This window comes from Citrus clementina, unplaced genomic scaffold, assembly GCF_000493195.1.
Source record: "Citrus clementina cultivar Clemenules unplaced genomic scaffold, Citrus_clementina_v1.0 scaffold_7, whole genome shotgun sequence".
In the NCBI taxonomy this organism is placed as follows: domain Eukaryota; kingdom Viridiplantae; phylum Streptophyta; class Magnoliopsida; order Sapindales; family Rutaceae; genus Citrus; species Citrus x clementina.
The window spans coordinates 6,340,604-6,366,131 of record NW_006262075.1 but is presented as its reverse complement, the minus strand read 5'-3'; the positions used below and the strand labels follow the sequence as shown (position 1 = coordinate 6,366,131).

The window sequence follows — 25,528 nt, the reverse complement described above, 5'->3', positions numbered from 1 at the left end:
TTTCCCTAGACAACTTAGGTGGTTGCCTAGAGCCTCACAACATTTAAAGACCCCAATTTTTTTTTTCTAAAATTATAACTATTAAGTTATTAATTTATATATATTATTATCAATTTATAATACTCTTTTCCGTAAATGAATTATCAAATCTCTATAAGATCTCTTTTTAACGTTAGAATTAACCGTTTTTTATCCTATTTATTCCTATAAAATCTCTAATTAACATTATTTTATTTAAAACTCTATAAAAGCCAAATATTTGTTAAAAAAAGTCATGATAATTCCCAATTCCTTGTCAATTTTGAAAGCTAAAGGCTTTGGTGATTTTCCTTCATCAATCTCAATCTCTCCTCCATCAAAGCACATGTAGTTATTTTTTAATTATTTTTTCTTTATATTTTTTTGGTTTGGATATGATTGGATTTTTGTTAAGTGACGATCGATGTTTTAAAAATTTATTGCGTTAATCTTGAAAATGCTTTAAAACATGATACACTTTTTGATATAGATGGTTTAAATTTTTTTGCAGAGTTAAGAATTTTAAAAGAAATTTTTCAAAGTGAAAAAAATACCCCGCTTGATGTAGTTAATTATTTGGAAAAAATTGATTATTTTCCAAATGCATATATTGCTTATAGAATATTATTAACAATATCAATAACATTTGCTTTTGTAGAAAGACTTTTTTCAAAATTAAAATTGATAAAAAACTTATTTAAAATCAACCATGTTAAAAGAAAAATTAAATAGATTAACTATATTATGTATTGAGAAAAATATATTAGCAAAATTAGAATATAAAAATTTGATTAATAATTTTACATCTTATAAAATTTGAAAAATTAATTTTAAATAAATGATTTTAAATAATGAATTTTTTAAAAGACTTAATTGAAACAATTCGCCTACGACCCTAAAATTGGTTGAGCGCCCTACTTAGGGCCCTACTCTTCAAATTCATCCTTCAACATCCCCGCTCCACTCCAACCCTCGGCGCTTTTGAAAGGACCCTTCACGTCCTCGCGTGTATGCACTATTTCGATCAAGCTTGGGAGCTAGTGTCACACATGCAACGCGCTCACCCTTCGCTGCGCACACTCAAGTCTATGACTGTCATGTTGTCAATAATTTCCAGATTTCAATCCTATGAAGAAACCCTCGAAGCATTTGACAGAAGAGAGAGGGAAATTTTTGTTGGGATATGGAAGTTCCGCAGCGAAGAGTTTAATGTACTTCTTCAAGCATTTTGCACTCAAAAGGAAACGAAAGAGGTGCGGTCAGTATTTGTAAAATTGCTCTTGCGGTTTCCTTCCAACAACAAAACTATGAACATTTTGCTTCTGGGGTTTGAGGAATCTGGGGATGTTACAGCAATGGAGATGTTTCACCATGAAATGGTACTTGGAGGGTTTAAACCGGCTAACATCTTTCTAGATGCGAAATTCTCACCTGGACTGCTTTTGCGTCTTTTTTTTTTTTTTCTATTTTTCTTTTCTATCGTGTCAAAACGATGCCGTTTTTTTGAGTCAAATGACAATTTTACTTTTATAATATCAGTAAAATTATAACAGTGAGAATATATAAGTGGATATGTGCAACCTAATATAAATTTTAAATGGAATTCTACAAAGAAAAAAAAAAAAAATATATATATATATATATATATATATATATATATATATATATTTAAAAGTATAAAAAAGTAAGTTGAATATGAAAGTGAGTGGGTGTAACACAATAGAAATTTTAAATGTAATTCTACAAATAAGAAAATATATATATATATATATATATATATATATATATATATATATATTTTAAAAAAAAGATGATCAGTAGATAATTATCTTAAAAATAAAAATTACTTTGAGTTGACCAAATTAATTTATAAGGAAATACACACACATAATTTACATTCTCTCCCTTCCCCCCCCCCCCCCCCTCAAAAAAAAACCACACTGATGATAAATGATCGGTAGAAGAATTGTAAATAATCTGAAGTCTAACATACGATTTATTATTTATTTCCTGAGCAGTGCTAAGAAACAGATTAATGTAGCACATAGTATTTAATTAGGATTAACACTGCCGGCCCCCATAAACCGAGTTGCACTTTCTTGTTCGCTTGTATAATATGCAAGAATTGGTTGGTATAGTAGCTCACCATAAGTTGTAATTTTGAAATGAAAGTGACTTTGAGTTGACCAAGTTTAAATGATAAGGATGATATATCTTTTTCAAAAAACAAAATTGATGTAGTACGGTATTTAATCAGGTATTTTAAAATACCCCCTGAGGTTTATCTTATTTTCTTTTTGATAGAATGTATAACCATATTATCAAATACCTCCCCTTATCATTTGTATTCCCATTCATTCATTAACTGTTTGTTGACGGTTGAAATGATAAAAAATAGATCTAAACCCTCCAGCGAATAATTCATTATAAAATATTGACCCGACACATGTCAAACAACCTATATTAACCACATTATGATCAGGCCGCAAAGCCACATTAAACTACACAAGTAGCTAGCTTCAATCATCTTCCTTCTCAATTAAAAACCAATATTTACTAACAAACTATGGTTTCTTTCAGAATCTAACACTTCACAATATTTGATCTCAACAAATCACGTGCAACAACTGCACGAACCCTAAGTCCATTTTCAGTTACAACCCAACAATCACTAACATGCATGAGGTGATTACTGTCGAGGATTTAACGTAGAATATTCATGTTCATCAAAACTAAATAGGGGGGGAGGTCTTCGATAATACGGGCATACATTCGATAAAAGCGAGAATACGGTAAACCTCATATCAGGTATCCGAAAAAAGTCGACCCTAATTAATTTTAAAAAAAAAAAACACTGCGGGGCCTCACAAATCGAGTTGTAAGTAGTTGACGGGAAGGCTAATTGCTGGTCGCATTCTGTCCGAATTGATAAACTAGTAAACGGTTCTATGACACACACCAGTTCATCACGAGCCATTATATATACATGCATATATAAGCAGGAGGCAGGGGGACATGAATTGGTTTGACGGTCTCTCTTGTCTTCTGTTAAACTTTCTGATCAGTGATCAGTCCTTTTAAACATTAACAGTATCATCAATCAGAGCAGAAAATGATAGCAGTCGATCCATCTGCGCAGGAAACGGGCAGCGGTGATTCGGTGGCCTCCTCTCCTCAGCATGGTCTCCACCTTAAAAGTGTACGATTCATGTGCTACTTTGGAGGCGAGATCCGCGTCGGGCCCAACGACAATAAACTCCGATACGTTGGCGGCGACACCCACATAATCACCGTTCACCGCTCCTCCACCTTCTTAGCTAGCTCTCCACACCAAGCCCTTAAGACTCACCGGTGTGGCAGAGAGTGATATTAGCGTCAAGTATCAGCTACCAAACGGTGAGTTAATATCGGTGACAAGTGACGAGGATGTGGAAAACATGATGGCAGAGTACGATCGCATATTAGGCTCGGCATTACAGGATGATGTTCAAGACCTAACAAGTTCAGCTGCAGGGACAATCCGCCTCTTTCTCTTCAATAAGCGTGGCATCGTCTCCTTCTTTCGTCACTGGATTAATAAAATCCTTTCATGTTTCAAAATTCTCTTCACTCAGACTGATGATTCGGGAGTCATCGGTGGCATCACCTCCTCCCTTCGTTGCTTCCTTAACGCAGTCTGTAAATTCATCTCAGGTTTGAAGAAACTCCTTTCAGAATTGGAAAGAGTCGTTTCAGTTTTGGACTCTTTCATTTCTATTTTGCAGAGAGTTTCTCCAAAACTGGAATCAAAGCTCACGGTCATCCGTTCATATCTTTCACAACTGAGGAGCTTCCTTTCAAATGTGACCATTCCAGATATGATGATTTCATATCAATGATCGTTAATTCCAATATACATAATGCAATAACACAACCTTGCTGCAATTAATACTATAAAATTATACGTTATACCACTTACAATTCAATAATAATTTACTTTAATTTTCTACGTACCATTTACAACATATGTATTCACCTAGCTAGCTATGAATAGACCTATCAAGTCTCGCATACAAATTTGTATTCCAATCATTACTTTAATAAATTAATGTGGCAAAGATCCTCAATAAAATTATCACTTCACCATTAATTAATTATCTTTCAAAGCTTTTGTTTTTATAATACATAACTCTTATATTATACAATAAGAGTCATAAGCACGTCAAGGTTTAATAACCTTGTTGCCTCTTTGTAATTTGCTTTGTTACATTGACGCACAGACCACGGAAAGGTTTAACCGCGTCTAATCGATTAATGTAACTTTTTTATTACTAGAAGCAAAAATTATATACATAGATTTTCTAATGAGAGTTAACACACTTATTCCCTCACTAGATAAGAAAGAAAGAGAGAAAGAATAGCCAAGCATCAACACTAGAAATTACAAATAGGAGTGCCGAAGTAATTGTAAAGAAAAGATTGTGACAAGGAATATTTCTCTTATATATCGATATTAATTAGTTTATTATACGCGAGTATGTATTGCCATTGTTCCAAGCACAAATGATTGTAAACAAGAATAGGTGCCTTTGTTGAGTAAATACTTGTTTAGTTCTTATATTGAGTTAAGAGCTTGTTTATTTTTTATATTTTAAAAAATACTTGAAGATGTCATTGTCGTTAATTGTGTTACACTCTTGCTCTTATCTTTTTTTACTTTCACAAAAATCTTTGGAACTTTCAATGAAAAATATTAATTTATCGAATTAACCAAAAAAATAAAATAAAAATTAATGTAAAAATTTTTGTTATTATTTTACCATTTTTATTTTTTACTTTTCGTTACGTCCTTAAGATTGTTGTAAGAGTATTATTTAAAAAAAAAGGTAAGAGTATGAGTGTCGCATAATTAATAACATGGTGTCTTGGATTATTTTTCATAATATTAGGACTAAACAAGACACTTAGCGTAAAAATAAAGACTAAATAAGCATTTATCCTTATCAGTATACTAACAAATATTTCTTCTAATTTCAAAAAAGGTTAAATTATTCATTTTTAGTTCAATTCATATCATCGATTCCCCAAAAAAAAGAAAGAAAGAAATCTCAATTCTCAATCCCACAATTACCCTTGTTCTTTCCTACTTATACATTAAGGCTCCGTTTGATACAACTTTTTAAGTAGAGATTATTTAAATAGAGCTTTTATTAGTAGTGTTTGTACCCGCAAAATTTTAATTGTTTGGTATGAAAGCATTTATTAAAAATTATAAAATTACTTTAATAGACAAGTTTTTTAAAGTTATATTATGAAAAAGTAAAATAAGATTATCAAATAACTAGAGAATATTTTAAATATCTTAACATTTAAAAAAAACTTTTCAACCTTTACTTCCAAAAGTCCAAGATTTGAACTTTTACGACTAAAGACAAAATAGTTTATTTAAGCTTCAAAAGCTCTATTAAAAAAAAAAAAACAACCACACAACAACAAAAATTTTAATAATTTATCTTGTACTCTTACTCTCTTAGTATGAATTGTGAAGAAATTTTATGTTAGTTCAGTTTAATTGAACATTAATAGTTTAATGTTAGCCCAGTTCAATTCGCATATACTTCTTTTTTCTTACTTCTACCGTTCTACGTGCTCATTTAATCATTTTGCATTCATTTTCATCAACAATTTCACCTATTTTCCATGTTCAATTATGAAAATGACTCTTCAGCATACCCAGCAATACTTTTTTTGTTTTTGGGAAAAAACAAAAGCAAGAAAGTAGGAAAAGCCCATACAAAGTTCTTCTGGGCCATTAATTGATTAAATTCGGTCCATGTTGCCGAATACGCCCTAAAGAACTAATCATCATCCAGACAAACAATTCAACATCAGTTCGTTCATTAGCAAGAAAGAAACTTGCAGCTGATAGCTGAGGAGATGAGACGGTCCGGTGCTGCTCTATTATATCTATAGTAGTGGTTTCAAAGTAAAGTCAATAGTGGGTTCAACTAGGGTTGGCAAAAAAGCCTGGACGGACTTAAGGCCGTGATGTCCCGTCCCAAGCCCGCGGGCCTAAGCTCGACCCGCATGGGTTGCACTGGATATGAGCTGAAAATTCTAAAATCTGCACATAGTGGACCTAGATAAGAGTTTAGGAAAAAAGTCCAGGCTTAAAAAATAAATTAAATTTAAATAAAATATTAAAATAATATTATTTTTACATTAATATTTGTGATTTATTATATTATGTTACTAATATTTTATGTATTCGACTATTATTTTATTATATATTGAATAATTATTTTTAGTTTAAATATTCTTACTTTATTAAAAAATCATTTAATATTTAATGAAAAAGCCCAGGCTTAGCCCAAACCTATTTGGACGATCTTTTGAAGGCTTAAACTTGTTATCAATAATATGAGATGGGACCTAAGTTTGGAAAAACCCAGACAAGCCCATATTATACCAACCCTAGGTTCAACTTTAGGACTCACCACGTTTATAATTAAAATAGTTTGTGCGTCTTGTTTTTGGGATGCATAGATCTGCCACATGGCAGAGGATGAGAGGACTATTGGGTCATTTACCACTTTAGTATGCTCAGGTGATAGGATGATTCTATATAAGTTTTCTCAATGAAAAGATTAAAGATAAACAAGAGTATTAACAAATAAATAAAACCGATTTGAAGCAATTTTCCATTTGTTTACTCCTTTTTGAACACATTAGTTAAAGCGTTTTTACTGATGGATTTTTTTTGTATTAATAATTGAAGATAACTTTCTTAAAAACCCTAGTTACATACTTGCATGCTTGCCTACTCAATTTAAATAGATCAAAAACTAAGTAATTTAGTCATATCTTCCGTACACACACACACACACACACTAAAATAAAAATTAAAAAAAAAATAATACATCAAATTTTATATTTTTCTTGTTATTAATGTATTAAAATCTATATTTTTTATTTTTTATTGGGATCCTCAATTTGTTATATATATAAGGTAGCCTAGGTAGCTTAATCTCACTGCTTGTAAGAAGTTATTTAGACTTAGGGATGACAAATTTTTCCGATAGGATCTCATCCAATTTGGGACGGGATTAGGACATATTTTTGTCCCATAAAAAAATTTAGGAACGGGAATGATATATTTTTTTATCCCACTTCCATATACGGAAAATAAGTGGGATTGATAAATTCCATCCCATCCCGTTTCATTGCCGATTAAGAATATGAATTTTTCCAATTGGGATGAGATCCTCTTTTGGGACGGGATCCTGTAGGATCCCATCTTTTTTGGGACGGGATCGGGACATATTTTTGTGGGACGGGATCGGGACATATTTTTGTCCAAAAAAAAAAATTTACAGATAGGAGTGAGGCGTTTTTTCATCCCACTTGCATATACGGGACATGATTGAGATTGATAAATCTCATCCCATCCCATCTCATTGCCAACCCAAACAGAAAATGATACAATTATAGAGGGTGATTCTGCTACGCCCAATCATGCACTCTTATGGTGCGCAATTGCGCACATATTAGCTTCCTATTAGGGGGACGTGGGCCCCACAACTAGGGATGGCAAACAGCGAGCCTGGGCCGGACTTTTTCAAGCCCATGTCCAGCCCCTCTGTCAGCTAAGTGTACGTGCCTGGGCCGAGCTGGGCTTTATTTATTTTAAAATTTTTAAATTATTGTAAATTTGAAATAAATTAATTATCAACAAGTTATTATAATCATAGATAAATTAAAGAAAATAAATATTTCAAATTAAAATAATAAATAAAGCAAATAAAAACTCATAATTTTAATTTTCTTTAATACTGAATTTTCTAATTCAAACGCTCTCTTAATTAATTGACATAAAAGAGAGAATTTAGTATCATAATTTTAGTTTTTTTGAATCATAATTGATTTATAAGTTAAGAATTTAAGTTTTTTTTAATTTTTAAATTACTTTTCAATTTTAATTATATTATTCTAATTTATAAAATTATTTTTTTAAAAAAATAGTGGGCTTGGACTTTGTTCGAGTTTTTTTTTTTCTTGAACCCTTATCTAGGCCCTCATGGGTGAAGACCGGGCCTGAGCGGGCTTGGGCCAGTGCTTTTTTGCCACCCCTACCCACAACCCAACTTTCCAATGATAAGGTGTACGACTGCAGACACTATATCATCATTCTACAATTACATGCATACGTATTATTTAAAAATGAAGCTTGTTTTGTTTACTTAAACAATTATTTTAACTCGTGATTTATTTAATTATCTGTTTTACGTATTTTAATATCGAGTTGATGGGTAAGATCTGTGTGGGCATTTTTGTTTTCTGGCCTCACTCTCACACAGAAATCAAATCAGAACAACTATTTCCTTTTTGCACATTCGATGATGGACAAAAAAGAGTACACGGGGCACATGGCACATGGAATTGCTAAAGAGAAATGATAAAGGATTGCAATTTTTGTGGCATTGGTAATAAATAAACTTTTATTCAAATTATCCCAATAGGAGAACTTTTTTTTTAAAGGTAATTATGACTTTTTTTATTTTTTTTATTACTCATATTACATGATGTGTTCATAATTTATCAATTTTTTAATTTTTTAATCTAATTTTATGTTAAATTATATTTTATTATGTTAATTTTTATCTTAATTTTTATATTTTACTATTTTAGGTATATTTTGAGAATAAAAAAAATAAAATCAGAATATTAAATAAAAAAATTTAAAAGAGAAATTAATTGAAAGTTTAAGGAAAGTAATGGGAGTTAAAATGAAAAAAACCGAAGCAGCCAAGGTCGTGGTTCACGTGAAGATGAGAATAATTAGCATTGGAAATAATTTAATTAATAAGGCAAATCATGTGAAAAATAAAGTAAAAGAGGAAAGCATTCACATGATGAGCTTTGGCCAAATCTTTCTTGGCTTAGGAATTGACAAGGGTGGCTTGCACTTTTCCTCAAACGAGAGGCCACAATTTGGTGGAGGAAGAAGTCTTGAGTCTTTCTTTCTCTCTTTTATATTATTTTGTTTGGATTTTTTTATAATATTTATGATTTTTTTTAAATTCTTATAAATTAATTTATTTTACTAGGGATACGATGTAGCTTAACTATAAAAATTTAATTCCATAAATTTGTGTTATTTTTATTTTATTATTTTATGATTGAGTGTTTATTATTGTGTTTAATATTTTTTAAATATTTGAGCACTATTTGAATGATTTGAGAATACATAATGAGACCGAGAGGAGATTTATTCATTTTCCCTCTATGTAATAGATGTCGTGAATTGAACGAAAAATAGAGATGCGTCAACGTGATTCGTGCAGTTTTTCTAAGAATTTCTATAGAATTTAATGAATCTTTACATATTTAAATTCACATAGAGATACAATGGATTAATATGTGAATGTATTTTTAATATTACCGAGAGAGGATATTGAATAAATTAGGGAAATTCATTGTCAACATAGGTAATAAACTTTAATAACATAGATGGAGAATTAAATTGGATTGGTTACGGTGAAATCGGATGTCCTACTTGTTTTAATTTCTTAGCGATTTCTATTATTACCTGCATCTTTATTTAATTTTTAGTTATTTTATTTAATTATTAATCTAAAATCATTTATTTGGTTATTCAAATAAATTAGGGTTAGAATAATTTTGGTAGCTAATAGAATATACAATCTTTGTAGAACAATACTCTACTCTTCATTATATTACTTGTGCCGACTAGTACACTTGTTAATTTATGCAACATTATAATCAAAAGATTATTGATATTTATGAATATTTGAGAGATGCATGCTTCAATTACATTCTGGAAGGAAAAGAACTGCTTTCAGTCAATTATTTTTAATTAAATAAAGAAATTTGAGTAACCATTTTTTAATGGGGACTTGAACTGCTACTCTCACAATTAATAACCCACCACTCGGCCTTTGACCAAGTGCCTAAAGAGAAACGTTATTGATTCCTATTATTGAGCCAATCCTCTAACCACATGCATGTATTTTACTCAAAATCATTCATATTATTGAGCCAATCCTATTCCCTTTTGAGTTCTGAAGTAGTAGACGATTAGATTTTACCACGACTTGAAGTTTACTTGATGCTAGAGTTAATGTGAGAACTTTTAACTTTGATGTCATGTTAGTTAAATTATTCCATTAAAAGAAAATGAATGGATGCTTGTTTTATGTAATGATTCGATACATGATACATGTTCACATTGCGCTTAATGTATATCTAACCGCTTTTAGGCAGAGAATCAAGTATTCAATAATTAATCGCATTTTAAGTAAAAACTAACCGGATAAGTGATTGGAGATACGTGTTCAACTTGAGCTCGAATTAGCATAGAACAAGACACGTATGCATGTAAGACTATGATATAAGGATTAATATTTTTTTAATATAGAGTTAATCACATCACGAATGATAAACAAAGCATATGGGTTGTCATTGTTATTATTATTTTGTCGTGCATGCATTGGGTGAAAATGAAGTTCACATTTATTAGCCAGCTTTGTCATTTGTCAATGCATGATGACACTTTTTGGTGCCTTTCCACATTATTTAAAACGATCGAGTGGAATTTGAATACCGAATGAGTCAAAATCACTATTCTTTGAGCATGAACCAGGATGATATCTGAATTGACATTGACATCATACGATACGACAAGTAGTTTTAAAAGTACATTTCCAAATTCCATCAATTCATATGGCCTTTAGTGCTGGGTGGTGGGTCACAAATCCTGTTTTGCAAATAGCCATGTACCATATTTAATCCAGAAATTGAGAAGTACTAGTAAAGGAAACGAAACACAATGGCTTCAACTTGTAATTATGATTTATTAGAAATGCAACTATTCTAGAGATCTTGTTTTGTGAATCTTCAGCTAGCTTGACATCACTCACCAGAAGCATATCAATATATATAATCATTTTAATTATTACTTTCTTTTTAAAATAAGTATAATTACTCGATCAAATAATTAATCAAATCAGGCATTCAGAACTTATTGTTGCGTGTGAAAGACTTCAAAATTCAGACTAGCTAGAAAAGTGACGATACAGATTCGTCCCGTTTAATATATGCATACGTGTGTGTGTGTGTAATTCAGTCGTCCAGACGTTGGATTGATGGATCATCGTCAGGAATTGCAACCACTAGCGTATATATCGACATCACATTAGCAATTGATTTCACAATATCGATATCACCTTAAATTCCGATGGCGTTACATAAGTGACACGCCAACGCAAGCAATCAAGTAGCTTATCATCGTCATCATCATCATCATCATCAACTTGCTCAGAAAAGATGATCACGACTGTGACTGAATGGCTTTACTCCGCTGGATGAATTAACCACATGGACGCACTCGTCCAAATAAATGTGCGAAAAGACATGAACATAAAAACAAAGAATGTTGTTGTTTACTTCCATTATTGTATGATGCTTTCAGACACAAATGTGGTCCATGCACGCTTGATACGCGAAAAATCAAATTAATAATGTTTTTTTCATAGTCTATTGGCCAAGAGCTTCACGGTTTCATCAGGCTAGCTCGATTTAATAATTATATATATTACTTAACATGATAGTCCAGTATAATTTTTAATATAATTTTAAGATGAAAATATAGAAGCCCATCGAATAGTGATCGCATGAAATGTGACGTGTATGTGTGTATATATATAAGATAATATTCTTAATACTTCTTAGTCACATGTCCTAGCCATACGAAAAGTGTGTAAATTGAACATTCTCATCACGTGCAATCATGCAAGCTAAACTTCTCAATGTTTTATCCGCTGCCGTCTTTGGCAAGTTAAGATAGTCAACAACTATTCCTAGCCAATTTGGAATAATCTCCATCTCTAACAGTAAACATATATAATTCTTTCCAACATTAAGCTAGCATTTATTTATTTATTTATTTTTAATCTTAAATTTGAATGATTCTGAATATTACTGAAATCTAAATTAATTCTGAATAATATGTTTATTCTTTATTTTTAATGTTTAAGTGTAAGTGGTAAGTTATTTATTTTTATAAACTCAAAACATTTTAAATCTAATATTTTACACTTATAATCTTGAAATTGTTATCTATACTTAGAAGTTTAAATAAGTATATATTTACGTGTTATCCAGTATAGTATTACTTATAGTTGTAAATATTTATAACATAAGCATTTTATATATAATTTATGAAAAGTAATTTTGATAACATTATTTTTATAATTTAACATAATATTTGTACATGAAAAAAATTGTATCTAATAAAAAGAATCTGCCTAAAATTCAAATTGAATGCATGTTAAGTATTTAATACCAAGTAAAAGTTGAGACCAAGAGAAATTCTAACATGACATCTAAATTATGTTATAGTTAATTTGAAAAATCCTTTTGATTAGAAAAAAAATCAAAATGTTATTACGTTTTACATAATAGTTAGGTGGGAAACAAATGAATTTAATGAGGGTCTTTGTGAGGAAAAAAAATGATTTTCTATCTGCACATTTTATCATTTAGATAAAAGTCATAATTCTTTACTTTTTTTCATCCAAATGAAAATATCTTACAATAAAAATTCACATATACAAAAACCAAAAAACTAAAATATTAAAACATCTTAAATTAAGTCAAATTAAGACTTTGGATATAGAAATAAATAATGTCTAACTATATTTCTTTAATATTATATTTGTGACACATTCTTACGGTAACGGAGTATTTTATAACTATAAATATAAAAGAAATCAGAATATATTTTTTGGAAAATAACTGATGAAGTCGTATAGTTTTCGGAATGCATGAATTTAAACGAAGCCAAAGTGCTAAGTTAGCAAGAGCAAGGTTTTTTGGAAATGCGTACATTACCTCAACTTTAGAAGAGGTAATATAATATATATAATACCGCTTGAAATTTATGTGCCCCGTTAAACTTAATTATTATTTGACTAATTAATTAAATATCCAGCCCCGAAACATTAGTTCTGCTTAATTAGACATAAAACCTTGAAAAATTAGAATTGAAACTTGTATCAGCTTCAATTCCTGATGACGGTGCATCTCGTTATCATTACCTATGGCTGTTATGGCCATAGTCGTCATGGTCCGTTTCATTTTCGGAAGAAACGATCAACAAAATCACAAGGTCATTATTGATTGCAGCTAGCCACGGAATCCCCTATATTAATCAATTACGTGACCATGAAAATTCTGAGGTAATATTATGGTTCAGGTTTTGACAATCACAGCTTGAAGTGACACAAGCATCTCTAATTTCATTACTTTATTTATGTTTCTAACACAAAACTTTCTGGGTAAGTTGAGATTGCTTATCAAATATGCACACTTTTTCAAAAAGAACAGAAATATTTGATTTCTTTATATGCCATAACATATTTTAGAATACCGTCAGAATAGTTTGGCTGAAAAGAGATATATAGCTGCTGCCAAAACGTGATTAGGGAAAGTGTCTTGTTTGGAATGTCAGAAAAGATTGAATTATTAATTATTCTGAATCTGAACTGAATTCAAAAAATCAATATTGGTTTTTATAAATATTATCTTCTGTTCGATGATTGAACAGTAAAAGTCTATTATGTATACCAGAACAAGCACATGCTACGTAAATATAAAAGTACGAACTTGTAAAGCGCCTTCCAAACAATGCTTTACAGTTTTATTGTATTGTTATCACAGAACTTACAGCGCGTAGAGGGGACAAACATTGACTGTGAGTCTGTGACAAAAGCTGGACAATAAAAATCAATCATTACTGAAAGAGGCAAAAAGAATTATTATAATATGCGAGCAAACCATTTAGGACTCTGTATATGAATGCGTGGAGTGCGATTACTGTGCTCTTTCTCATTTCATTGAATGAAGCTCTCTCCTACTACTTAAGCTGGCGAATGATGCATATGTGCTACACTAAACGTATACACTGAAGAAAGAAATTGCTTCCAGGGATAATGGCTTTCTTGGGAACCTTACTTGGTATACATCTTCTCATTTCTTGATCTTCATTGTTCATTTCATATATATATATATATGATTTCCTTGTACTTTTATTTTTCTCTCCCCCTTCTTTGAATCTTTGTGTGAATATTTATGGTTCTATGGTTGGTTCTTGAGTATGATTGTACAGGAATCTTAACAGTTATGAACAAAAAGGGAGTGTAGAGTTTGTTGAACACACAGTTCATTCTTTGCTGCTTCATTAATTGTCTGAGTTGTTTTCTTCCATACTGAGAAACTTTGTAATCTTCTCTTAACATTAAGTTTCTTGAATGTTTTAATGTAGTATGAACAGAGAATATATATTAAGCAGCATCGCTGAGTAATCTTCCTTTTGACGTTGTCTTTTTGTTATCTTATATTTTCGACCAATACGTGTAAATATGTTCTTTGTTTCTTGGCTAATTTAACTTCCCTATGGAGGTTTCTGATCCCAGTTCGCTCTGTTTCAATGAATATGCAGGGGGACTTTCTTGGACCTGTGAGGGTGAATTTGATTTGGGTTCATTTTGCATTCAAAGTACCATCATAGATGTTATAAATCTAGTGTTTTTTTGTGTATTCTATCTATCTTTGCTAGTGGGTTCTTTCAGAAAAAACCACAATTATGGCAGAATTAGAAGGGAATGTGTTTCTATAGTTGTATCAGCCTGCTGTGCTGTCGTTGGCATTGCATACCTTGGTTATTGTTTGTGGAATCTTATAGCCAAAAATGATAGTTCTATGAGTTGGTTGGTTTCCACTGTTAGAGGACTAATTTGGGTCTCTTTGGCAATCTCCTTGCTTGTTAAAAGGTCCAAGTGGATCAGAATGCTCATCACTCTTTGGTGGATGTCCTTTTCTTTGTTGGTTCTAGCTCTTAATATTGAAATCTTAGCAAGAACTTATACCATTAATATTGTTTACATATTGCCTTTGCCTGTCAACCTTTTATTGCTCTTCAGTGCTTTTAGAAACTTTAGTCATTTTACTTCTCCAAATACAGAAGACAAGAGTCTATCTGAGCCTCTATTGGCCGAAAAGAACCAAACAGAACTAGGCAAGGCAGGTTTGCTTAGAAAATTAACATTTTCTTGGATCAATCCTTTGCTTTCTTTGGGTTACTCAAAGCCATTAGCTCTAGAAGATATTCCTTCTCTGGTTCCTGAAGATGAAGCCAGCTTTGCCTACCAGAAGTTTGCTTATGCTTGGGATTCCCTTGTGAGAGAGAACAACTCAAACAATAATGGGAACTTGGTGCGTAAGGTCATAACAAATGTTTACTTGAAAGAAAATATATTTATAGCAATCTGTGCATTGCTTAGGACTATTGCCGTAGTAGTAGGCCCTCTTTTGCTCTATGCTTTTGTAAATTACTCCAATCGCGGAGAGGAAAATTTGCAAGAAGGTCTTTCTATCGTGGGGTGTCTGATAATTACCAAGGTTGTCGAGTCTTTTACTCAGAGGCATTGTTTCTTTGGTTCAAGAAGGTCAGGAATGAGGATGAGATCAGCTTTAATGGTGGCAGTCTATCAGAAGCAGCTAAAGCTTTCTAGTTTGGGAAGGAAAAGGCACTCAACTGGGGAAATTGTGAATTATATTGCGGTTGATGCATATCGAATGGGAGAATTCCCATTTTGGTTCCATTTAACTTGGAGTCTTGCACTGCAACTCTTTTTAGCCATTGGTGTTCTTTTCGGGGTCGTTGGTCTTGGTGCTCTTCCAGGATTAGTCCTTTTTCTCATCTGTGGACTCCTTAACGTGCCATTTGCTAAGATATTACAGAAATGTCAGTCAGAATTCATGATTGCTCAAGATGAGAGACTCAGGTCCACTTCTGAGATCCTAAACAACATGAAAATCATAAAGTTACAATCATGGGAGGAGAAGTTCAAGAGCTTGATTGAGTCTCGCCGTGAAAAAGAATTCAAATGGTTGTCTGAAGCACAGCTTAGGAAGGCTTATGGCACAGTTATTTATTGGATGTCTCCAACTATCATTTCTTCAGTCATCTTCCTGGGATGTGCCCTTACTGGTAGTGCCCCACTTAATGCCAGCACTATCTTCACTGTTCTTGCAACATTAAGGAGCATGGGAGAACCAGTCAGAATGATTCCTGAAGCTCTTTCTATAATGATCCAAGTCAAGGTCTCGTTTGATAGGATCAATGCTTTTTTGCTTGATCATGAGCTCAATAACGACGATGTAAGGAGAATTTCATTGCAGAAGTCAGACAGAAGCGTGAAGATACAAGAAGGAAATTTCAGTTGGGATCCAGAGTTAGCCATTCCAACTCTCAGAGGTGTAAATTTAGATATCAAGTGGGCGCAAAAGATTGCAGTTTGTGGGTCAGTTGGTGCGGGGAAATCATCACTCTTGTATGCAATACTTGGAGAAATACCCAAAATTTCAGGAACCGTGAGTTACAAACTAGCATTTGATTATATTTTCAGGTTTAAGTTTCTGTCACTAATTTTTGTATTTTTATGCCTTCAAATAGGTTAATTTATATGGATCTATTGCCTATGTGTCTCAAACTTCTTGGATTCAAAGTGGAAGCATCCGCGATAACATACTTTACGGGAAGCCAATGGACAAGGCCAGATATGACAAGGCAATAAAAGCCTGTGCTTTAGACAAAGATATCAACAACTTTGACCATGGTGATCTCACTGAAATAGGTCAGAGAGGGCTTAACTTGAGTGGAGGACAGAAACAGAGGATTCAACTGGCTCGAGCAGTCTATAATGATGCCGATATCTATCTCTTTGATGATCCTTTCAGTGCAGTGGATGCACACACAGCTGCAACTCTATTCAATGTGAGAAAACAAGTTCAGGTTTTCCATAAGCATGAAAACCAGCATACTAAACAGTCACATTTTCACTATTGTTTACTTGAGTGATTCATTTTTCAGGAATGTGTGATGGCTGCTTTAGAAAAGAAAACCGTCATTCTAGTAACTCATCAAGTGGAGTTTCTCTCAGAAGTTGATAGAATTCTGGTAAAGTTTCGTTGAATTTAATTGTTTATGCATAATTTGGTACTCCAAGTTATTTCATTCATTTATACAAGAATGATCGAGTTTCACCTTAGGTTCTGGAAGGCGGACAAATTACTCAGTCGGGCAACTATCAAGAGCTCTTGCTGGCTGGGACAGCATTTGAACAGCTTGTGAATGCTCATAGAGATGCGATAACAGGGCTAGGTCCTTTAGATGATGCAGGCCAAGGAGGAGCTGAAAAGGTAGAAAAGGGCCATACGGCTAGGGCAGAGGAGCCTAATGGGATTTACCCACGTAAGGAAAGCAGTGAGGGGGAGATTTCTGTGAAGGGTTTGGCACAACTAACAGAAGATGAAGAAATGGAGATTGGTGATGTTGGATGGAAGCCATTCATGGATTATCTCAATGTGTCAAAAGGAATGCCTCTTCTCTGTTTAGGCGTACTGGCTCAGTCTGGTTTTGTTGGTCTTCAAGCTGCTGCAACTTATTGGCTTGCATATGCCATTCAAATTCCTAAAATCACCAGTGGTATTTTAATTGGGGTTTATGCTGGAGTTTCAACAGCTAGTGCTGTCTTCGTATATTTTAGGTCCTTTTTTGCAGCTCATCTGGGGCTTAAGGCTTCTAGAGCATTCTTCTCAGGTTTCACAAATTCAATATTTAAAGCTCCCATGCTTTTCTTTGACTCTACTCCTGTTGGACGGATTTTAACCCGAGTAAGATTATGTCCTACTTTTGTATCCCCTCCATGTATAGTACTTGCAAATCCATCTTCTTAACATTCATGATTATATTACTATTTTGCAGCTTTCATCAGATTTGAGCATTCTAGATTTTGATATACCTTTCTCCATTGTCTTTGTTGCTGCTTCTGGCACTGAACTCTTAGCAATTATTGGAATCGTGACCTTCGTCACATGGCAAGTTTTAGTTGTGGCCATTTTTGCAATGGTAGCCGTAAGATTTGTTCAGGTAGATCCAGCTTTTACTTCTTGATTTCGTTGGTTTCTCTTCCTCTCACTGAAGAAAAGAAATAGCTGATTCTGTTTCATTTCATTATCTTTTCTGCTACTAAAAGCGATATTATATAGCAACTGCAAGGGAGTTGATTAGAATCAACGGAACAACCAAAGCACCTGTTATGAACTATACAGCTGAGACATCACAAGGTGTTGTCACAATAAGAGCCTTTAACATGGTGGATAGGTTCTTTCAGAACTACCTGAAGCTTGTCGATATAGATGCCACACTTTTTTTTCATACTAATGGGGTCATGGAGTGGCTAATTCTAAGAGTAGAAGCACTTCAAAATTTGACCTTGTTCACTGCTGCTCTTTTCCTTGTTTTGATTCCTAGAGGCTATGTAGCTCCGGGTAAAATCACTTAAAACTTATCTTTTTTGATATGTATGAATTTCTAAATTGTTAGAAGATTCTGATGTATTAACTTTTTCTTTACAGGGCTTGTTGGACTTTCTCTTTCATACGCTTTTACACTAACAGGCACCCAAGTTTTCTTGAGCAGATGGTACTGCTACTTGGCAAACTATATTATTTCAGTTGAAAGAATAAAACAGTTCATGCACATCCCACCTGAGCCTCCGGCAATTGTGGAAGACAAGAGACCTCCATCTTCATGGCCTTTTAAGGGCAGGATAGAGCTGCGGCAGCTGAAGGTAAGCCTCCATATGGAACTCATTTACTAAAGGATAAAGTTCTACAATCACCCCATGACAGAATGATTTTAGGATTAGAGGGTAAAAAAAAAAGTGCTAGAAGTATGGTATCATTTCATGTAAATGACCTCAATATTGGGAATATGTCATCTAAAAGCGAGTTTCTTTCTCTTTCTAAAGAGCCTTTCCACTGTTTTTCTTGCAGATTAGGTACCGTCCAAATGCTCCATTAGTACTCAAGGGAATCACCTGCACGTTCAGTGAAGGGACTAGAGTGGGAGTTGTGGGAAGGACTGGAAGTGGCAAAACAACACTCATAAGTGCTTTGTTTCGTTTGGTGGAGCCTGCAGGTGGTTCAATTCTGATAGATGGAGTTGACATTTGTTCAATGGGACTGAAAGACTTGAGAGTGAAGCTTAGTATCATCCCTCAAGAACCAACTCTCTTCAGGGGTAGTGTTCGCACTAATTTGGACCCTCTAGGCCTCTACTCAGATGATGAAATATGGAAGGTGAGCCAGCTGACTCCAAACTCAAGAAATTCACGGATAGATATTGATTTTCCGACTTTTAACAAGTTCTGTTGCAGAATAATTAAGACGAAACAACTAGTGACAGTGTTTTAGATCAGGCATCTGATAGTTTTTTTCGAATATAGGCTCTGGAGAAGTGTCAGCTTAAGACAACTATCAGCAGCCTGCCGAATAAGCTGGACTCATCTGGTAAGTTGTTTTCAGCAGCTTTATTCTGATATTCGTTAATAAAAGAAATGATAAGAAAAGATTAAGCTGCAAATTGAACTCAATGTCAGAACAAATAACTTATGACTACGGTTGGTCAAGCAGTGAGTGATGAAGGCGAAAATTGGAGCGCGGGGCAACGCCAACTCTTTTGCCTTGGAAGAGTCCTCCTAAAGAGAAATAGAATTCTAGTTCTGGATGAAGCTACCGCTTCCATTGATTCCGCAACAGATGCTATTCTACAGAGAATTATCAGGCAGGAATTCTCCAACTGCACAGTGATAACGGTAGCTCATAGAGTACCAACTGTTATTGATAGTGACATGGTCATGGTGCTCTCATATGGTAAATTTTTATTCCTTAGTTCACTCATTTGTTTTGTTCATTTTGACAAATTGAATAGAACCCACTTGTTTGATTAACAAATTGCATTGGATTTAATATGTGTTTGGTCACTGCTCTACAGGAAAATTGTTGGAGTATGATGAACCATCGAAGCTTATGGAAACTAATTCCTCCTTTTCCAAGCTTGTAGCAGAGTACTGGTCAAGTTGCAGGAGAAATTCCTACCAGAATTTGAATAACTTTCAGTAATGAGCTCAACAACCGAAATTCTGCATGAACTGGTCCCACTAATAGTATCATAGCACTTCATTTCACCCTGCTATTAAGCCAACAAAATTTCAAGATAAGTTTACAGCTAGTGTTTTTGGTAATTGGTTTAAATGTATTGGCGGAATAAGTGGATTTTGAGACAAGCTAAGCTTCTCGCATCAGTTGTTTGGATGAGAAATAAACAGAACAGTGTGTTAACTTTGCCTTAGTATTAAAGATAATGTAACCTGGCAAGATTGCAACTGCTCTATCATATGTTACATACAAAAAAAAAATCTCTATATGTCTGGGGGTCATTCGAACTTTCAGTTGGAAAAGAAAAAGAAAAGAATCCAAATGGAGCTTTTCAGTAAGTGTCCAAATCTGCAAGGCAATCCATCTTCTTCAAAATATCCTTACACCCTTTGACATTGTTTCCTTTGTGAAGTATGGATACTTAAACACAGATGAGACGGAACGGGCTTTGCAGCATTGAGCAATCCCTCGTTCGTATACTGCCTACTTCTCACGGGAAAACTCGAACAGGAAACACAAAGGTAGAGTAAGCTTTAAAGAATAAAAAGTAATGATATAACCATAAACTCTCGTACAAACTGATGTGACATTAATTCATTGGTTGAATTAAATATTTCTTGGCCACATCAATTTATATAAAAGTTTGTGGCTGTATCATCAGTCAATAATAAAATAGACTTATTTTGGTTTTGTGGTAAATTTCTTTCTACGCCTAATTCTTTTACAATATGCTCTATGAACCCAGTATTTTCAAAACGCATGACCATGACGCCAGACAATTAGAATCCCTTCGTCAAATCAGGCTCAGCAGTTTTCCGCATTTGCCCCTGATGTCATCACATATACTTCCAAATAGAGATTTTGTTTCTAAATAATCAGCAAACAGCAAATAGATTTTGTCAATCGAATTTAATTATCATCTAATTACAGATTAACTGTAAATTAGCCATCCACTAAAATCTATCTAAAAGGTGAAGTTTGAAAAGAAGTGATTGTCTCAGCATATACATTAAAGAAAAATGAATAACGCAAGTAGTGATAATTTTTTTCTTCGATCCAACTAAAATATGATGTGCGTCACCTCAGTCATCCACAAAGACATCTTTTATAAAAGGGAATTGTGTTGAAAGTCTACTCCATTATTCATAATCCACCGTTGCATTAAATTTAAACCATAAATAGTTAATATACATAATTAAAAGATAGTTTAAAAGTCCCCATTACCTTCAAACTTTAATCTCTTAAATGCAACTTGCAAAAGGGTGCATGGCTTCTGTTTATATATAATTATTTCAACTTGCAATAACGTTCCATGATTACGTTCCCTTCCACCTACACCTAGGGATTCAATTTTAATTTGAAAGCAGTTTACTTGATAGTTTGGAATTTTGAAATATCATATTGATGGTTGAATAAACAAAAGTTTTTTTAAAACTAGTGTTTGATAAACAAATTCAAGGGAATTAACATTAGAACTAATATGGTTTGAGCATCAATACTTTTAGTAAGATTCAAAGGACAAAAAGAAAGTACTGAGTCAACTCAATTCCAAATTTTCTTCGAACAGTGTACACATCTTCCTTAGACTATAATAAATATAATTCTTTTCGAAATTGAAAAAAAAAAGAAAAAGAAAAAGAAATTTACTTACCTTTATATTATCCTATCATATGCATACAAGTGCATCAACAAATTAATAGGAGAATAAATCCTTTTGTCACCTCCTCCAATACTTCACATTCTTCTTCTATAAACCAAATTCTTCAACAAGCTAGCAAATTAAAATCCATGATAATCATGGCAGCAATTGCACCCATGAACCCTAACCAAACTCCCTCATCAGACGCTCTCACACTTGAAGAACTCTCCAAGCTTGAAACCACCATCAAAACCTACCACACTTTCCCCCCATCTCCAAACACGTGCACTTCCCTAATAACACAAAAAATAAACACTCCCCTCAGCTTTGTTTGGCCTTTTGTTCGCGATTTCACTAACCCTGACAAGTACAAGAACTTCATCAGAAGTTGTAAAATGAAAGTAGGCGCCGGAGAAGTTGGTAGTGTAAGAGATGTTAACATCATTCAGGGCCTCCGGCTACAACCAGCACAGAAAGATTGGAGATGCTGGATGATGAGAACCATATTTTGAGCTTTAGAGTTCTTGGTGGTGATCATAGGCTTCAAAATTATCGTTCAGTCACATCGGTTAATGATTTCATTAGCGAGGAAACAGGTGAAGTTTATTGTGTTGTTTTGGAGTCTTATGTTGTAGATATACCAGAGGGAAATTCTGACGATGACACCAGGTTGTTTGTGGGCACTGTTGTGAAATTGAATCTTGCAAGGCTTGCAGATTTAGCAATGGCTTCTTTCAAAAGTACAGAGGAAGGTTTGTTGAATTGCCATGATGCACGAACAGTAATGAGACTAAATTAATTTGTGTTCTTGGCATGTTGATTGTCTAGAGACTGACTGTATTTATATTATCATGTTAATATGTTGTGTTTAGTTTTGTATATGTATTATAAACTACTTTACGTATTATTATTAATCTCTAGTAAGCAAGCTTATGGGATGTGGTGATTCATAGATAAGCTTCAATAATTTGCTTTACTTTTGATGACAAATAGGGAAAGCGACAAAGAGTACAGTTAGCAGCTCAAGGCACATTGAATTTAGATATATTATTATTTTTTCCCCCTCATCATATTACTACAGTTAGAATTTATATCTCATATATATCCACTCTTATGTGAGCTAGATTCAAAATTTACATCACTCAAAAATTTTTCCCAATTGAGCCAATTATATATCAGTAAATAAATTTTTCTATCTTCAATTAATAAAAGTTTATTTCTCGAAACAACCCAATTTAAATTAAAAGTTAAAACAAAAATAAATGGTGGTGACAATTTTTTTTTTTTCTTGGGATGAAATTTGACGAAAGTAAAACGTATTTAAGATAATAACGTTTTACGTTAATCATTGTACAAAATAATTTATGTTTTGAGATTATAACAAAAAATGTAAAATAAATCTAGTTCGGTGCTTCATGGTCCAAAGCATGTAATATAATGGTTAATTAATTCTTGAGATGCTCACGAACAGAATACTCTTCATTTCCATATAATTATCTCGGGGGCGAATGAACTCGGTCTAGAAATAATCCAGATTCGATTTTGAAAACTATTGTTGAATAGTTATGCAGCTGTAGTAGAAATTCGTAATAGAAGTAATCTAGCTAGGTGACTACTGACAACTCCACTATGCCCATGCATGCTCGCGCATAATTGTACTCGCAAGTCATGAAAATGGAGAGTCAAGGATGCATGGTCCCCCAACCGTACTTTTAATTAACAAGAAGAAGGAAACGACAAGAGGAACCTATGGTAGGGAAGAAGGGAAAATTATTGCACTTATATTTTCTTGTGACTGTATGAGACAAGTATATTTCACTCATTTATTAAGTGGATAATAATTTTCACATTCACATTTTTGCTCACCTGAACATTCTGATGCCTAACTAATAACGACAAAATTTTTTTTTTTAAAATATAAGGTATTATAATTTTTGATTTATTTATTTTTTTTAATCTTAACTACAAGGTATCTTGGAGAAGACCTCAATTGTGGGAGACACATTTAAACCCGTACCATAATCTATACTAAAAGTCTCCGCTCGAATTAAAAGACACAAGTTCTTCCAACAAAAACGACTTTCCTGCAACTCAAAAATCTAGCTAGTATAAGTGTTTTTGTAAAATCTAGAGAATGGCTAATTAATCGGACAAAAATGAGAAATGAAAAAAGCATTTAGAGAGAGACAAAAATTTCTCAAAATTGACTGAATAATTGATAAAATTAAATTAGTAAAGACAAAATACATGTATACATGCTGCATGCATGAATACAAGAACTTAATTTAGTTGTGACTTAGGTGATGATGTTATAATAAGTGCTTGATCCGATTAATTACTAGTATAAATATATAAGGTGCTCATTAATTTATACAAAGATGCACAGCACAACCCGATAAATTCATGCATCCTATGGCTTCCACTAATGCAGTTTAGTTTCACATGCATAACTCCAATAAATCTCAGGTAGCTTTCGCAACATACGAGGGGGTCAGAGCTATCTCCTATTCAGAGCCAGATTAAATTCATGCACCTACCAAGCTATGATGACAACAGGCCTTGACCAATTATATTGAATGTTGATAACAAGACACAAACAAAACAACAAAAGTAACAAAAAAGAAGATGCGCGTGGTAATAAAGTTAACTGAAAAATGAATTGAATATTATTAAATTTTAATATTTGTACGGAAAGAAAAATGTTGGATAATTAAAAAAGGATTGAAGCAAATGAAGAACCACGAAGTAGGATCATTGGATTCTGAAACATTGTGTACGTGCAAGAATTGCAAATGCAGCTAGCAAGGTGTTTTTTGCTCGAGATTATAATTTTTTGGGAAGATTTAATTTAAATTTCAAACATCCCTTTGTTAAAGTGGGTTTGTTCATGATTTGGATTGGACTTATTAACCTCTGGTGATTTTCAATCTGGAGTCCCACAAGAATATTTATCCCCTAAATTGAGTTTAGTTTAATCATAGTAATAATAATGACTAACAATATTAATTAAAAAATAGTGAGACTATTGGCACCCTCTTGTTATTCTCTAAAAACTCCTTTACTAAATATACCCTATTAAATAATTTGAAACACCAAATAACTTCTATTAACGCCCTATTTTCTTACTTCACTCTTTCCTCTAAAGAAGCCCCATTTATGATGTCTTCTTTCTTAATTTCTTTAGGTACCTAAACAAAACTTTCTATGTTTCTCTTGTTGATAATGTTAATCGTGTATCTTATAAAAAAGAAAACAATTAATATCTTTTTGGGGTTGATTATTTTTATGGTAGATTGTCTATTGTCTAACTTTCATAGACCTAAAATTCACAATAAGAAAAGATTAAAATTCCTGAGTACATCTTTATTTATTTTTATTCGTAACATTTTTTTGGGATTAAACTCTTTCTTTACTCATCAAAACAAGATATCATTGATATTTTTTTAGATAATTAAGAATAAAGACTAGTCCAATGTAAATTAGTTTTACTACAAGTAAATGGTATTCATCAAACTCTTAAAAAGGGAAAGCAAGAATAGCGCTGATGTTTGCTCTGGGTCAAACCCCGAAACTAATGCAAACGACGTCGTTTCATGAATTTTTTTTGTTTTAATTGGCATAAAAACAACACCATTTGCTATGCTTTTTCATCTCTGTATCATTTATTTCGGAAATTGAAATCGATTCAGCATTCACTAAGATACCAATTCCATGCAATACATCCTAAAACATATCAGATTCTACAACTTCAGAGGAAAATCTGTTTTAAGAACATAGAAGAAGTTCATACAAGCCTTTCCAAATAAT

At 33.0% G+C, this 25,528-nt stretch overlaps 1 protein-coding gene and 1 pseudogene across 1 annotated transcript; both read left to right on the top strand.

Annotated features, from left to right (window-relative positions):
* The first annotated feature begins 13,651 nt into the window (after window positions 1-13,651).
* On the top strand, window positions 13,652-20,269 carry LOC18035982 (ABC transporter C family member 8). Its single transcript, XM_006426437.2, has 12 exons — window positions 13,652-14,034; window positions 14,519-16,452; window positions 16,535-16,855; window positions 16,952-17,038; window positions 17,131-17,754; window positions 17,846-18,010; window positions 18,117-18,411; window positions 18,499-18,713; window positions 18,919-19,224; window positions 19,371-19,434; window positions 19,558-19,797; window positions 19,919-20,269. The coding sequence occupies exons 1-12, from the start codon at window positions 14,010-14,012 to the stop codon at window positions 20,044-20,046; spliced, it is 4,404 nt and encodes a 1,467-aa protein (XP_006426500.1). The 5' UTR covers window positions 13,652-14,009; the 3' UTR covers window positions 20,047-20,269.
* Window positions 20,270-21,649: 1,380 nt separating this feature from the next.
* LOC18035981 lies at window positions 21,650-22,557 on the top strand (annotated as a pseudogene).
* The last annotated feature ends 2,971 nt before the right edge of the window (window positions 22,558-25,528 follow it).